Source organism: Typopeltis vanoorti, chromosome 15 (assembly GCF_054136105.1).
Source record: "Typopeltis vanoorti isolate ZY-2024b chromosome 15, IOZ_Tvanoo_1.0, whole genome shotgun sequence".
Lineage (NCBI taxonomy): Eukaryota > Metazoa > Arthropoda > Arachnida > Uropygi > Thelyphonidae > Typopeltis > Typopeltis vanoorti.
In genome coordinates this window covers 55,626,032-55,643,640 of record NC_143563.1, presented here as the reverse complement: position 1 = coordinate 55,643,640, position 17,609 = coordinate 55,626,032, and the positions used below count along the sequence as shown (strand labels likewise).

Below are 17,609 nucleotides of genomic sequence, written 5' to 3'. Positions count from 1 at the left end.
TTCTTTTTTGAATTTACTATGGTGGAGCATGGTAGTTTTTTTCCAGGAGATCCTGTGGGATGTATCCAAAACATGGTCTGCAAGGCCAGATTGACCATAATCGTGTTTGCAGATGTAAGAACTGTGTTCTTCTAACTGGATGGATGCTGACTTGCCTGTTTGTCTGAAGTAGGCAAGTTTACAGGAACAAGGTACTCTATATACACCAGGCACTGATAGAGGAGGGAGCTGGTCTTTAGTGGAGCAGATAAGAGTAGCAAGTTTATGGTGGGGCTTAAAAGCTGTATTGAGGTTGTACTTTTTTAATGATGTCGGAACCTTTTTATAAAGATGCCGGGACTCGAGTTATTCCTAACTGTGTTAGACTTAAAACCAAATTTAAATCTAATAAAGCCCTCCAGATATACAAACATGCTAGTCTAGCACTATTACGAGAGTGGATTACTGAAACTCGCGCCGGCCTCACTACGACAAACACTGCCATTGTCTCATTACAGACAGAGCTCTCCACTATGCTCAGTCCTGAACTTTGGTCTATTCTCCTTAGCATCTCAGAAGCTTCCTCTCAAAAAGAATTCCAAAAAATAAAAAATAAGCATATCAAAAAGTTCAATAATCTTTGCCAATCTAAACCGCTACCTGAAGTTCAACCGCTCCATACAGTAGTCAATCTGTCTTCTAAAAGGCTTAGTGAAGAAGCCGTTAGTGCACTAAGCCTTGGACACAATTTTTACCTTCGCACCTATTGAAGTTCCTGTATTGGATATTATGTGGAATCTGTCACTTCGATCCGGAAACAACCAATAACATCAGACTTGACATAGCTAACGTTCTCTCCCGTTCTTCACCTCCTAAAGTTAATTTACCTTCCAGTCAACTCTCTGCTCTCAAAAAATTATGGAAAGAAAAAAGTATTGTAATCACCAGAGTTGATAAGGGTAATGCTACTGTTCTCAACTCCTTAGAGTATAATCAGAAAATGGATATTATTCTCCGTGATCGTGCTACCTACATACCACTGGAACACAATCCCACAAAAACTCAAGTTAAAAAAATTAACAAACCTACTTAAAAAAGTTTCTTCCTGGCCTCCTGACATTACAAAAAAACTCAACATTCTGTTCTCGTCCCCCCCCCCTCCTCCCAGATATGCGGTTTACCCAAAATCCACAAACCTAATTCTCCCCTAAGACTATAGTAGATGCCACTAATGCACCTTGCTGCAAAATCAAAGCAGTTAGCTAACTCTGACACCCCCCCCCCCCCTCACTGGTCTTACCTCATCTTATGTAAAAAAAAAAAAACTCCACCCATTTTAAAAACTTAATTGAAAATCTTACTTTAAATAACACAGATATATTGGTCAGCTTTGACATCATCTCTTAGTTTACAAATATTCCCCTAATTGATACCTTAACACTTAAAAAAAATGTTTTTCCTTCTGATATTTTAGAGCTCTTTTCCTTTGCCTTCAACTCTGGTTATTTCTCTTGGAAGAACAAAATCTACAAACAGATAGAAGGAACTGCCATGGGTTTCCCCCTCTTGCCAATTATTACATGGAAAATTTTGAAAAACGAGCGATTGACCCTTCCCCTCTAAAACCTATCTAGCTAAGATATGTAGATGATGTGTTCTCTATTTGGCCTCATGGCCCAGACACATTAGATTCCTTCCTTAGCCACCTCAATAGTCTACATCCAAGAATCCAGTTTATGATGGAAAAGGAAAATAACAATAGTTTACCCTTCCTAGACATCTTAGTAACATGCCTTCCTAATGGTAACCTTTCTTTCTCTGTATATAGAAAACCTACTCATACAGGCAGATACATTCAAACTCTCCCACCACTACCCCTTCCAGCAATATGGCATTATCAAAACTCTGACCAATAGGGCCCACAATCTTTGTTCCAGTAAAACTGCCCTTTCAACCGAACTCATACACAACAACACAACACCTTCCTTTCCAATGGCTATAATGATTACAGAATTAAAAAAATAATTAAGTCTTTCCCCATTCCCCGTCCATCTTTTCAGAAGGACTTCAGAAATGCCATCACCATTCCTTACATCTGTAGTACTTCAGAAAAAATAGCCAGATCATTAAAAAAGTACAACCTCAATATAGCATTTAAGCCCCACTGTAAACTTGCTACCCTTATCCGCTCCACTAAAGACCAGCTCCCTTCTCTATCAGTGCCTGGTGTATATAGAGTACCTTGTTCCTGTAAACTTGCCTACTTCGGACAAACAGGCAGGTCAGTATCCATCCGGTTAGAAGAACACAGTTCTTACATCTGCAAACACGATTATGGTCAATCTGACCTTGCAGACCATGTTTTGGATACATCCCACAGGATCTCCTGGGAAAAAACTACCATGCTCCACCATAGTAAATTCAAAAAAGAAAGACTGTTCTTTGAATCTGCATCTGCACTCAGGAATCAACCTAATTTAAACAAATACAGTTGCATTAAACTTCCCAAAATTTGGGAAACTTTAATTATCAGAGATCCCTCTTTACATCCCAGGCCACCTGAAAATGCCCATAGAGGGTGCACCACCTAGATAGGACTTTAGTTTCACTTTGTATTGTATTTGTGTGTGTGTTGTTACAAAAAGTTTTTGTAATTCCCGAAGATGTCTCTGTGACAGAGACGAAATATTGGAAGTATTAAAATTAGTTTTAATCCTTTCTCAGTGCTGTTAATATTACATTAAACCTCTAACATGAATTCTTCACAGCACTTAAGCCTCAACATGGATAATGTAGAATGTTTGTCTTATTTCCAGTTAGAGATATGAATGGACTTTATATATTAATTTATGTGTGGACAATTGATAGAGAACTTTAGAGATTACCACATTTGGCAGTGACCTGTCCCTGTTTGAAGAGAGTCTTCCAAGAAGGAATCTGTATATGAATTAACTGTAATATATTGAGATATGACTTGAGAGTGATTGAAAATCTAATGATTTTAAGCTAGTAATTTGTACATTTAATGGATATCTCCATGGAGCAAGTTATTATTCATGTCCTATTGTGTTAGTAATGATATCTAAAATTTACTAGGAAAGTGATTAAGTTAACCATGTGTTTGATATATTTCTCATGTATAATTCTTAGACCTCAATAAATATGTATTTCATTTGCCTGAAATCAGCCTGTCATATGAATTTGAATTGCCACTCATAAAAAGATTACAGAACTTAGCCGGAGGGACACAGGATTATAATTAGAATTTATGGGCCATGACTGCATGCAAAAGCAAAGTGAAGTAGGTGAATCGAATTAGTTTTAGAACATCCATTACTGTGTATTATTCTGAGAGAGCCACCTTGGATAAAAGTCTCATCTCTCCTCTGTATTGGCTGGCGCAGCATAATATAAATTTGTCAATATATATCAGGGAGACTGTCTCAGAAGGTAAAATTAAGAGCTTTGCCCCAAATTTAGACAAAGCCTCTAATGATTGAAAGAAACGCACGTGACTAAACTTAGGAACGGCCCGAATCATAGCTTGATTATAAAAAAGAGAATGATAGTTGAATTACTGGATTTGATTGACAAAATGTCACAGAATCCAGAAAAGAAATAACTGTATGAGTGAGTAGTAAAATCATTAAAGTAAATAGGAAAAGTAACGACATAACATAGCCAACAAAAACATTTTTAGCAAGAAAAGAATGAACCACACCTTGTTATAAAGCATCCAAAGATCACTTAACACTTTTACTTGGAGGTAATGCCAAAGGTGATTTCAAATTAAAGCCAATGCTAATTTATTGAAAAATGAACCCAAGGGCTTTTAAAGGCTGTAACAAACAATCCCTTCCAATCCTTGTTTTGATTGGAAGTGTTCTTGGCTTTGAGAATGTCGATTCAGAAAATATTCAGGAATTATTGGAATCACATTCGAAAGACCTAAGTAACGAAGATCTTCTTGGAATCGATCATCAACAGGCATATGAAGAGGAAGAAGAAAAGGAAAGTGAAGAAATGGAAGTTGTATCTAAAGAAATCACTATCAAAGAACTTTAAGAATTGTTTAGGACAATTGAAGGCAAAAGAACTTATACTAGAGATAGATCCAAATGTAGAGAGAAGCATGAACGTTAGTCATGGTTTAGATAAACAAATCGATTGTTATCGCCAAATCATGGAGTAAAAAACGCTACCACTGTTCAATTTACATTAGATAAGTTTTTTAATAAAAAATAAATATTTAGATAAGTTTATATGTAACAAATATGTATAAATAAAATATATTATCACCTTAAAAAATAAATTGTTTACATTTTTATTTTGCAGGATTCGTTATAATTATTCCCATTAATTCTTAACATTGAATAATGCGGTTTTGATATGTGGTGTCCATCGAGGATTAATTAACCGCATATATCAAGGGATACTTGTATATAGTCACTTCCAAACTGCTGGTGATTGAATTATTAAATAGTACAACTGAATATCATATTGTAGTCTGTAGTTCAGTTTTTTTTTTACTAGAAAATAAACTAGAATTGAGTTTTATGAGTATTGATGATGATGCCTTCTCTTCCTCTTTCCCCATTTCTACTGATGAATGTGAGAATGATATTTGAGAAATTGAGCATTAGTTTTTCTAAGGCTCTACTTTCAGACTATATAATACTAGTGCTCATTCTGCTGCCATTATATTTGAAATTTCCCTCTTAAAAAAAAATTATGGCTTTCATTATGCCTGCATTTTTGAAAAATCATAAGTGTAATGTAATGCTAACTTGTATCACCAGACTTATAAAAATTTATGAACTTAAATTTATATAAAAATTTATAAAGTTTTATAAATTTAAATAAAACTTATATAAATTAAATTTATATATACATTTTTTTTTCATAGGCATCCACTTTCCAGATGGCCGTACTACTTCAATATAACACTGGTGATACCTTTACAATTCAGCAGCTTCAAGAAAGCACACAAATAAAAATGGTAAATTATTTCATTATTATATGTGATTTCCTCCCCCCCACCCCACTTGTAAATTGCTTATAAATTTGTTCTCCATAATTATTGACTTATTAACTAAAGAGTACAAAATGTACCACCATCCATGATTTGTTTTTAGATATTAAACAAACTTACTTTCTACTCTTTAATAGCCCTAAAAAATAAAAAAAAAAGCTGAGCATTTAAGCATCTGTGTTAGATAAAAATCATTTAAATAAAAATGCTATTACTATTTATATCTACTTAGCCTTTACAAATGTCATGTTTATTGCTTATATATATATTACCGCCTTTGTATTGAAAAATAAATCAATGGACCCCATGGGCAAGGTGCATTGTGCCATGTAACAAGTCACATGTTTGTAGCCGGTATAAATTGGAGGAATATGATGCCCACAAGCCACTGCAACTGTGTCCATGTGAGAAGGGAACTGATGAGTTTGAAAGAGGTGTTGTGATAGGCTGCCATGTTGTAGCCTACCTGTTTGGCAAATTGTTGACAAATTGGGCCATCCCAGGTTAACAATTAGTGATACATATATAGTATGGAGATAGATATGCAAGGAGTCAACCTCAAGTGCTACCTGCAGTGGACAACTCGCCACACTCACCCAATGCGACCGTAGGGTGTGCTACAAGAGATGATAGGTAAAAACTGCCATTTGTCAGCTGACATGTTGAACAGAGTTCCAGGCATTGACTGGAACATGAATCTGCACAAAACCATTCACAACTGAGGCTCACAACATGGGTTTCCATGGTAGGACCACACCATGCAAATCCCACATTACCTGAACCAACACGCAGCATTGTCTTCAATGCAAAGAGCATGTACAGTTGAATAGGGAGTCTTGGAAAGCATGTTATGGAGTGACAAATCTCGCTACACCCTCTACTAAGCAGATGGACAGGTGTGGGTGTGACAGATGCCCAGTGAATGTCTCTTACCAGAGTACAAAATCCCAACTATGAAATTTGGAGGTGGCAGTGTTATAGTATGGTCCTGTTTTTCCTGGTTTGACCTTTTTTGTGGTGTCATGAACATTAAACTCCAAGAGGTATCTGAACATTACATTCTGGACTGTGCACTGCTGAGGTGGCAGTGTTATAGTATGGTCCTGGTTTGACCTTTTTTGTGGTGTCATGAACATTAAACTCCATGCGGTATCTGAACACTCTGGACTGTGCACTGCTTCCTACTTTGTAGTGTTTCTATGGAACTAACCATTGTTTCTTTCAGCAAGACAATGCACCATGTCATGAGGCTGCTGCTGTAACAGATTTGTTTATGGACATGAATGTCTCCACACTTGACTGGTATCTACAGAGCTTGATCTTAATCTTATTGAACATCTGTGGAATGATGTGGAGTGTTGGGAAAGGTCAAGGAACCTCCCCCCCCCCCACACACAGAACAGTTTAAGACTTCATTACATGCTTTCAGGAAGAATGGTCCAAAATTCCCATTGATCACTGTCATATTCTTGTGGAAAGTAGGACCCTGCAGTCATTGCAGCAAAAGGAGGCTGTACATCTCAAGGTGGTCACCATGGCTATTTGTTCCTCACACTATGGTTTCAGTTGACTCCTTTCTAAGTAGTATATTCCAAAATATTAGCTTACTTAGCATAGTTGAAAGAATGACGTGGCATAATCATGAGGACATGAAGAAAAAGAATAAAGGGAGAAGAGCTGCATATGAGGAAATTGCAATCTTGTTGCTAACACTAAACAAAGAAATTATTTCATTAAGAAATTTTGTTCTCAACTACACTTGACTCACTATAACAGACTTACTTGCTATAACAAATTACCACAAAGACCCAAAAGATTCCCCATATGAACAATATAATTTAAAAAAAAAAAAAAAAAAAAAAAAAAAATCACTATAATAGCAAACTCTTTACTGTAACAAACAGTTTTTGTGGTTCTAGAACTTGTTTTAGTAAGTCAGCTGTATAAGGTTTTGAAATGTGATCCAAATAAAAGGAACAGTTCAGTGCGCAACCTAAGTAAAAAGCAGTAATTATTTAAAAAAAAAAATAGATTATTAAGAATAATTAAATTTTTACATCAGATAGCAAATACTGAGCATATCAGAAATGCTAGACTGAATCTTCAACTGCAATAAATTTTTAGTTCAAGGTGCATTCTTGAGTTGTAAACTTAACATTCCAATCTAGAATATGTCATGAAGATGTGAATTAAAAAAAAAATAACTTAACTGAGAAAAATTTTAACTGACAATGACATTTTTTGGCGAGGTCTAAATCAAGCAGTTGTGTTATAAAAAGTAGGAAAGTTGCATTGCATTCAGTAAAAGCATGTAATTTGCTAATGACGAATATGAGATGTTTCTGACATCAAAAGAAATAGTAGAAATTGTTCTCCATTACTTAGACTTATTCACAATCAAAGGAAGTTAGTTTATTATAGTGAATCAATGTAAAAGCTTGAAGAGAAAATCACTATCATGAAACTTGTCATCCCCAAGGCTAGTCAGATATATTCTATAATGTTAATATTTAACATTAATCCAATGCACAAAAGCAAAATTTGTGTAGCCTTCATTAAAACACTAAGATATTTCATAAAGTTAAAATGCTCCTGAACACCTTGTAGGAATACCAGGAATAAACCAATAAGACTAAAGATTTTCAGTGGTTACCACATAATGTAAGAAATCTTGGTCATGAATGGTACTTAGCATAGTAAAGTGAATGCTACTGCATGTGGCCTTTGGTTGGAAAAATACTTGTTTGATTCTTCACAGACACGAGGAATGTTCTTTCAGAATAAAAGGAATTTTCAAATGAAGATGAAGTGTATTAACTGGTACTATATGAAGATGTTGAAGCTTTCCCATCCTGGATAATTTGGATTTTTCATTCCATAAGCAGACATAACTAGCCCAATTTATAGTGAATTTTCATAAACATCTATTTACATAATGGGATCACAACAAATGGATGCTGGCTAGAGTGTAACTTATGGGTGTAAACCTGATTACAGTGATGTTTATGGCTACGTTACTCCTCCATATACATAGCAGTCAAAATCAGGCTTGGTCAAAAGGTTGAATGTCATTTGACTAGATTAGAACTCTCATCGCACTAGTTCATAAAAAGAGAGAGAGAACTGTTACATCCTGAATGAAGCACTTTATTAAAGAAACAATTCATTCAGGATTTAACAAGTCATAAAAATCAGCTGATTTTTATGACTTGTACTCGAGCAGAAGAAATAAAGTACTAACTGTAAATAGAAATAGAATTACCTCCTTTTAGTAAAATTGTAATACCATGTAAATAACTTCATGTATAAATTAGTATTATATGAAATGCATCATGTATACAATGAATGGGTAAATTAGATGTAAACATTAGTCCAAAGGTCACGGGCGGGCCTGAGGCATTGGCAATCTCGGAAAGCGACACACATTCGTTTCCCGGAAGACACTGCTATGATCTCGCGATGTGCCGAAGTTGCGTGGACAAAGAAAGTAGTGGGCGGGAAAAGATCGCAGAAAGTAGTAAGAGGGTGCTAAAAAGGGGGGAAGTGAAGAGAAAATAAAAAGGGTTTGCACCCCTTTCTCAGGGCTTTTTTCGCCTGTTTTGCTGTATGATGATTTGACTTCTCTCGTGGACCGGTGGTTCCTGATGGTGTTTCTTGGCAATAGTTCGATATTGGAGGGTGCGCCTTTCCCTTCGATGTCTGAATTTCTGCCAGTACTGAAGCGTGAGATGTCGACACATACTGCCTTCGCTGAAAGTTCTGATGGAATACTATCGCAGACGTATATTATGAACTGGCAGCTAGAAACGAGGATGGCCTGAAACAGAGAATAGACGAGGAAAAAAACGCCAGGTGTAGAGCATAGTTTAATCTGATGACCATAGTGACCCACCACATGGATGCAGGCTTATGGAAGTATTGAAAGAAAATTCAAACAAAGAAGGACAATTCAGACGGACCTGGAGACCCTGCCCCAAGAAATGGTAAAGTACAGATTTTGTTTTATAATTACCCAGTTGGAAAAAGGGAAAGATCATTGTAGTGTATTAATAGAGTATGGACAGTATTTGAGATCTTAAAGTGATTATTTAGCAGTAGCTGATATCCATAAGACAAATTGTTAGGAATGATTATAGATGATTGTAACTAGTTTATTATGCAAGACTAAAATAGTAGGTAGAAAATTTGGTAGAAGTGTATAATGTGTATATTATGTGTGTTAAGTCTCTAACTCAAAAGAAGGATTTATTGTTCATGTATTAGAGTATTAATCAGTTTGAAAAAGTTTGATTTAGCATATCATTGAACTAATTGAAAGTGAGATTGGTCTAAGTGTATATTATGTCTTTAGATTCTAATAAATATGTTTTTTCTTTTATACCTGAGTTTTGCCTGAGATATGAACCAAAACTACCACTCATTAATCTGAACCATAGCAGGGGGGGGAATTGAAAGAAAGGTATATCATGTTGTTATAGGTTACGACTGCAAACCAGAATTTACTTAGCCAGGGTAAAGCGTTTGATATGAGTATAAGCACTAAATTTATTCACTTATATGTGCACCAAGAGTCTGGAAAGGTCTCCCTGAATAAGTCCCCTCTATTCTAAGATATTGGCTGGCGCAGCTTTAAAAAATAAATTTGTCAATATCTGAAGAGGAGACGGCCCCAGAAAGAAATTAGAGGATTCGTTTCTTTTAGCAAGGAATAACCTTTAACAGTCAGGGTGAGCACGTGAGTAAAATTAGGAATAGGCTAGAGGTATAGAATTTACTTTCCTTATAGAATGAACGCGTAAGAAGTGATAGATATTAGTCAGGGAAATCTTGTAGTTATTGTAGATGGTAAATTCATAAAGGAAGTAGATTATTTTAGGAAGAGCAATGACATAACAATGGTGCAGACGGACCAAAAAAAAATAACAGAACTAAATGTGACAAATAATCAGTAGAATTTCTGACTGTCTCGGTGATCTCTAGATACACATTCGAAAAGAGGATTAAGAAAAATTGAAGACAAACTAAGAACACGCTTCGCTTCAGGCAAAAATAGAGACAGAAGCAGAATTTTGCCTTAAGATGTACAGTTGAGAAATCATGAATGTAACAAATTGCTATTCAGTTTTGGTTGAACAAAGTGCAAAGGCAAACTCTTCAAACACTAAAATTATATCTAATAAATTGAGTTCACCAATTAAAAATTATTATACAGTATGAGTTCAGCATTAAATGAAGTATTAAGCAATGTTATATACTATTGTTTACTTCCACATTTTCTAGATGTGAACTGTAGAGTTCACATTCTTAAGGAAAGTGATATTAAATTCTCACTTCTTTACATATTTGAGGCTCTCAAATAAGCCTTCTGCAAGCTTTCGGAGTATGGAATTAAATAACTCGTAACAATAATATAAGCATTGACATTCTTCATGGAGAATCTACAGATAGTGGAAAGCAATTAAAATTTGGAAATATCAGGCAATCAAAGATAGTGTGAAGCTCTTTTTGATGAATTCAATAACTGAACCATATTAAGAATGAAAATATTAGGAGCTAGGCACTGTAAACGTTCAGAGCAGCTAATTGAAGATGCTGTGTTTGCTTAAACAGAACATGAGAAATTTGCAAAACAAGTATTTGAAACCAAAATGCTGGAAAAAGACTAAGATATAATGAATTCATTCAATTAGTGTTTTAGGAGATAGAAAACGTTGATTAAAATCAGTGGTCTGACTAATAACATCAATTTGAAAGAAAGTTAATCATAATAATGCTAACAGTATAATAAACACCAAGAGGAAAAAAATACATATATTAATCACTAATATTTTGCTGGTTTTCTACCTGGCATTTTCTGAGCACAATAACTTACAGGCACACAGCACTAAACCAAGTAATTGTAGTAACAATTTAAATTATAACTGACACCTAATGTCCTTACATGGCATCCTCTATGGGTCAGATAACTACAAAGTTAATTTAGAGAAGTCCAGGTATTAGTCTTAAAATGATAGTCTCCCAGATCTTTAGTAGTAAATAAATATAACCATACTTGTTGGGAGAGTGTTTCATAGTTGATGCTGATTCCAAGAATAGCTTCTTAGAATTGTAACCACCCCTATGTAATAAAGATGTATTTCTTCATCTGTTCTTATGCAAAGGAATATCCAGAGCATGGTCTGCCAATCCTGATTTGCCATACAGATGATCTCATATTTATTGTTGACCTTATTAAATCGTATTCCCCCCCCCCCCCCCAACATATCTGAATTATTCAGATTCACAATATATATGCAGGTTATTCCTTTGGAAAGGAAAAATATATAATCAGCTATATGGGACTGCTATCTGTCCCCCCCCCCCAAACTTCTATATGGAGTATTTTGAAAACCAAACTCTCAACACAGCTGCACAAAAACCAACAGTTTGGCTGTGCTATGTTGATGTGTTTGCTGTTTGGCCTCATGGTCTGGACATGTTGGATGCATTTTTGGCACACCTTAACAGCCAACATCCTAAAATAGACATCAAAGAAAAAGGAACAGTAGTCTCTCCTTTTATGATACACTAGTGACAAGCTCTTAATGGCTCATTGTCTATCTCTCTATAGAAAATCCATTCATACTGGTAAATATATACATAAACAATCACACCACCACAACCCTTTCCAGCAGGCAGTATAGCATCCTCAAAACTTACTCACCAAGCCAGAGCTATTCGTTCAAATGACACAGCCCTTAAAACTGAGCTCAGAAACCTTTGTAACACCTTTTTTAGCCAATGGCTACAGCTCATATAAAATAGATGAAATATTACATGCACCCAATCCCTCCTACACCTAACATGCAGGATCACAGCAAAACCATTCCATATGTTAAGAGTACATATAAAAAGTAGCCAAAGATCTTTGTAGATATGATATTCATGCCACTTACAAACCTTTCATTCAACCAGCTACTTTTATATGTTTTCCTAAAGATTGACTACATCCTTTTGAATATCCTGGAGTTCCTTATGTCTGCAAGTTAGCCTACTATTGATGCCTGGTAGATAGTTAACATATGTCTTGAAGAACATAAAAATACATCTGAGATCAGCATACTTAGTTGTCATTTTAGAAGGTAAGGATGAGCAGATGGTAAGTCAGGATTGGCAGACCATGCTCTGGATACTCCATCACACAAGATCAGATGAAGATGATCTTTATTACATTGAAGTGGTTACAGGTCTGAGAGGCTATTCTTAGAATTATCATCAGCTATGAAGCACTCTCCCAACCTCAACAAGCATGGTTGTATTTATTTACCAAAGAGCTGGGAGAGTATCATTTTAAAACCTAATAGCTGGACTTCTCTAACTTTGTAGTTATCTGACCCATAGAGGGTGCCATGTAAGGACATTAGGTGTCAGTTATAATTTAAATTGTTTCTGCAGTTACTTGGTTTAGTGCTGGGTAGAAAAACCAGTGAAATATTGTGATTCATAAATGTATTTTTTCCTCTTGGTGTTGGTTATGCATTATTATGATTAATGAACAACTAAGCCTTTCTTTACATATTGGAAGAAAGTTGTTGATAGGAAGATGGTCACAAAATATCATATTGAACTACACCTAAATCTCTTTACCCAATAGATACCTTCCTAAAAATTACGCATAAATAGAATTCGCGTAAAAAGAACTACTGACTCTATAGAAAAAGTGAAGATTGGTTCCAAACCTGAAATATAAGCAAAATAATGAAAAAAAAAAAAACATTAAATTCGTTAGGATCATAAGATTTTTATTTACATTTCATGGAGAACACACATACATATAAAGAATTTTAATAACTTTAAAAAAAACATATTCATTTCAGTTGTTTGCTAAGGATTCTATAAAAAAATTGTTATTCGCTATCAGTTTCTGACAATAAATGTGAAAGTTTTCGTGAGACTGTAATAATGGTATTATCGTCATCGACTTCCGATAAAAATCATGTAAAAAAAATATTTTTGATATCCCAATTCTCCTAACTCCAAATTCGCATAAAAAGAGGTTTAGGTGTATTGTATTTGGTGTTCCTTTAGAGTATATTCAAATAGTTTATGATGAGCCATAACTTCTTGGGTACCTCTGTAGAATTGTAAGGCGTATAATATGGCTTAGGGCAGTGGTTCCCAACTTTTTTCCACTTGTGTACCTCTTTTAAACCCATTTCTATAAATTGTACTTGTTTTTAAATTGTACTCCTTGATTTTTTCCTAACTTAGACTTTAGGTTGGTCGCGTAAAAGTGAATAAAAATCACGTAAAAAATATATTTTGGTATCCCAATTCTCCTAACTCCAAATTCGCATAAAAAGGGGTTTAGGTGTATTGTATTTGGTGTTTTCCTTTAGAGTATATTCAAATAGTTTATGATGAGCCATAACTTCTTGGGTACCTCTATAGAATTGTAAGGCATACAATATAGCTTAGGGCAGTGGTTCCCAACCTTTTCCCACTTGTGTACCCCTTTTAAACCCATTTCTATAAATTGTACTCCTTGTTTTTAAATACTGACACTTTTGTTCAGTGCCTGTCTTAATGTAAAATAGTGGAAATAAGGTAATGAGTTGGGAAAGGAAAATTACTACACTCAAAGTACAAACCACAGATTTAATTTTACAATATTTGTAACACAGAAATAAGTATAGCTTCATGTTAAATATTGATAATGATGATCAAGTATTTAACAAATTTTTGATTTATTATTATTAATAATATTTGTGTTATCTGTAATAATTGGTATACAGATCACTAGCCAATTGAAACATTGTTGGTGAGATCGTTGAGTTTGCTTTGATGCACTTAGTTTCTTGAAATCAGGCTCAAAAGATGCAAGATACAGTCTTAAATCCGGACTTGCATTAAGCATGTTGCGGTACTTATTTTTTTTTTTATGAGGGTGTAAGAAGAAAAAATTCTCTCCACTAGTTCAGTATTAGTAAATGGCAACAGGTATTTGAATGCCTTCTCACTGAGCTGTTCATATTCCTCACTGACATCTAACCAGGTAGATGTCAGTGAGACGCTTTAAGGTAATAAGATGCTTTCTTTTAAAATCAGAATTTAAAGAAGAATCGGTTGATAGTTCAATTAACTGCTCGTTTTCATTGATTGATAGTTTAGCTTCTTTGAAGAATTCTTCATTGAAGGGATCTGCAATCCAATTGTTTTCTTTTCCACGTTGAGGGAAGTACTTATAAAAGGACACTTGAGACCTTCCAAGTGACTTAAAATATTCTCTTTCACTTTTTGGGATAGTTGCAAGTCATCCTCAGATAAGGTGTGCAGAATTTCAAAAACCTCAAGCTGAACTCTTTCAATACATGCTTTCCAAAAGTCCAGTTTTTTAATCATTGACTCAAATTTGTCAGTTACTTTGAATATAGTGATTGAGCTGTTTTGAAGTCCCAAGTTAAGTTTGTTTATTTATAGAAAAATATCTGATAAATATGCAAGACTTTGAAGCCAATCACTATCATGAAACTTTGGAGCAAGACAGAAACGATGGTCTTCAAAAAAAAAAAACTTGGACTTCATGTCTAAGTTCAAACAGCCATGTAAGTATTTTACCACGAGATAGCAACCTTACCTCTGTGTGGAAAAGTAATATGCTGTGAAGCACATTACTTTCGCACTAAAGCACACAGTGCTTTAAACAATCTGAAGTTTCTTGGTTGTGACTTAATAAAATTTACAACTTTTACAGCACCTCATCAAGAATGTCTTTCAGTTCACTAGGAAGAGACTTGCATGCAAGAGTTTGTCTATGAATGCAGCAGTGACTCCATGGAGAGCTACTTCTTTAACTTGGCCACATAGGCCTATAAAATAACCTGACATAGACTTGGCTCTGTCAGTGAATGCACCACAATAATTCAACCAACTAATGGCCTTTTCAATGAAATAACCATTGATCACATTAAAAATATCTTTGCCTGTGGTACTCTGTCATTGGGTAACAAAGCAGCAGGTTTTCCTCAATTTCATTTTCTGTCAAGTATCTTGTGGTGATGAGCAAATCTGATAAATCAGTAACATCTTAACTTTCATCGACCTGGATGGAAAAGAATTTACTTTTTTAAATTCTATCAACTACTGCAGCTTCAATGTTGTCAGACATATCCTGAATTCTTCAAGACATTGTATTGTTTGAAAAAGAGATGGTATCGATTTTGCAGGCATGTTCTTCCCCAAACATGCAAAAAATGGCATCCTTAATACAAGGAAAAATTAAATATTCAGCTATGGTGTGGTTTTTACCACATTTAGCTGTATGATAAAGCAATACGGTAGGAAGCCTCAACTGTATTCTCATCGTCTTTCTTTCCTGATGTCATGTATGAAGTTACATTTGGATGCTTTTCTAAGTGCTGAAAAGTATGTATTTCTTTGTTTTTATACATAGGATGTTCAGTTTCTAAATGCCGCATGAGTAGAGAGGGTTTCATACAACCGTTGGATAATACTTCCCCACACACAACACGCAAAAGGTCAGGACAGTCATCATCCCTTACAAATGAAAACCCATATTTAATATACCTTCAGAGTATTTCCTTTTCTTCTGTGTAGTACCTGAGGCATGTGCCTTTTACTATTTCCCAGTGTCGGTGTACTTGTAGCTGCGTACACGTGTTGAGAAGTACTTGCCAATGGGTTATAATTCACATCAAGTTTTGGTTTTTTAACCGCTCCTGTTTTCAACCACTGATCCATAACTGACACACTTAAAAATCACTGACACTACATGAAACAGTGAATAAAAAAACTACTTAAAGAATCACAAGTCCAGCTACTGTTTGATCAGTTCAGTCAATAACTGAACTGATCAAACAGTCTGGCAACGGGTGTATTTATATTTTTGGAGAAGTTCTAGAAACATCGCAAATGGAAGTCAGTGGAAGGTTTGTTATCGCAAAGGTCATTAATTAGTAACACATGATTATTCTGGAAAGGATGATGGGTGGGTGACAAATATGATGCATGAACTGTGTGTAATGATTGGTAGAAAAGTTGTTTGGGGGAGAGGTTCATAGCCATGCCCTCACCAATCATTTGCTAATGTGAGCTAGTTTTGAAATGTCCATTAGAAATGATTCAAACTTAACATTTATTGTTCCATAACTAACATTTTGCATTTGGTGTACTTTACTTGTTTTTCCACCATTACTGATTATTTTTCGTGTACCCATGAATGGCCCAGCATGTACCCCTGGGGATATGCTTACCACCGGTTGAGAACCGATGGCTTAGGTAAAAAAATAAAAATAAAAGTGGCTAATTAAAATGAAGAAACTGTATAGTATCCATGGATAGAACTGTATGACATTTGTTCTAGTGCATATCAGATGTTGATTTTTAGCTGAACAGTATCATAAGGCAGTAATATACATTCTCTGGTAGTAAGCCCTAGAAGTTTTGGGGTGGCAATCTAGCATATTCAAAGATTATGGATAGTCTGTTTCTCTTTAACGAGAAATTCTAGCTACAATTTTTTTTACTTGGTACAAGTGATTCATGTATTGAACAGCATATATCTGCATCACTGCATGTATCTGTAGTGATGTAGATGGTCATACATGATTTCCTGAAATATAGTCCCTGCCAGGATTTATACGGAATATAAAAATAAAGTGCAACTGTAATCTGTTGTTAAGTGGAAATTTTCATAGCTATGTACAGGGCTGCCGAGAGAAATTTTTGTAACAAGTCTGTGGTCCGGGCCCCACTTTAAAAAAATGCATCATTTTTGTTTAATAAAAAAAAGTCATACAAAACATTAAACATTTATTTTAAAAAAGTGTACAATAAATTCAAAATTAGATACATTACATACCAATAAAAAGAGAATTTTTATTGCCTCATCCTCTTCCTCACTTTATGGTTAGCGAAATCTTTAATCACCTGCCAGAACGAAGCGTTCTGTCAAGAAACATCACTGTGAATGGAATTGCTAACTAGCGCTGGCGCAGCCGACTGCAACAACCTTGCACGAACACCTGTCGACGTCATCACCCACTATAAGTACAGTGATCTGCGCTGAGAGAGAGAATCGGTGGCTTCCGGACACTCACGGCGAGCTAAAGAGCATAGCGTCTGTCTGAAACAAAACACAGTATCATTCTCGATATGCCTTTTGTATTATTACGAGAATTAAAACCATGCATTATAAACACAGTTATGTGACACGTTGGGGCTGGGCAGTCGGGCCCTTTTCGATGCCGGACCTGTGACAAAAGTCTCAGATATCACCTCCCTTTCAGTGGCCCTGGCTATGTATATGCATTGCTTATAATTAACAAGAAAGCACCAGACAAATCAAACTTCATTATAGTTAAGTATTTTTCCAAATATTATTTCTAATATGATACCCTTGCAAATTTGTCTTAGAAGGTAGTCCTGTCATCTGTAACTGATTAATTTTCAACCTCCCAACTGGCCAATGTGGATGAAATACTCAGAGTACCTTAGGATTTTCATGGATGAAAACCTCATTGATATTCTCCCTTTTATCATGTAATTGCCCTTCTTCTGTCGTTAATCTCTCAACTGCAATTGTATTGCTATTGATGGA

General features: G+C 35.2%; 1 protein-coding gene across 4 annotated transcripts in view; it reads left to right on the top strand.

Annotated features, from left to right (window-relative positions):
* The window catches only part of Cul1 (cullin 1), a 371,162-nt gene that overhangs the window by 320,447 nt on the left and 33,106 nt on the right, over positions 1 to 17,609 (top strand). For all 4 annotated transcript variants that reach the window (XM_090405682.1, XM_090405683.1, XM_090405681.1 and 1 more), the window contains one exon: positions 4,886 to 4,978. In XM_090405682.1, the coding sequence (XP_090261808.1) occupies positions 4,886 to 4,978 (93 nt within the window). The remainder of the gene's footprint in view (positions 1 to 4,885; positions 4,979 to 17,609) is intronic.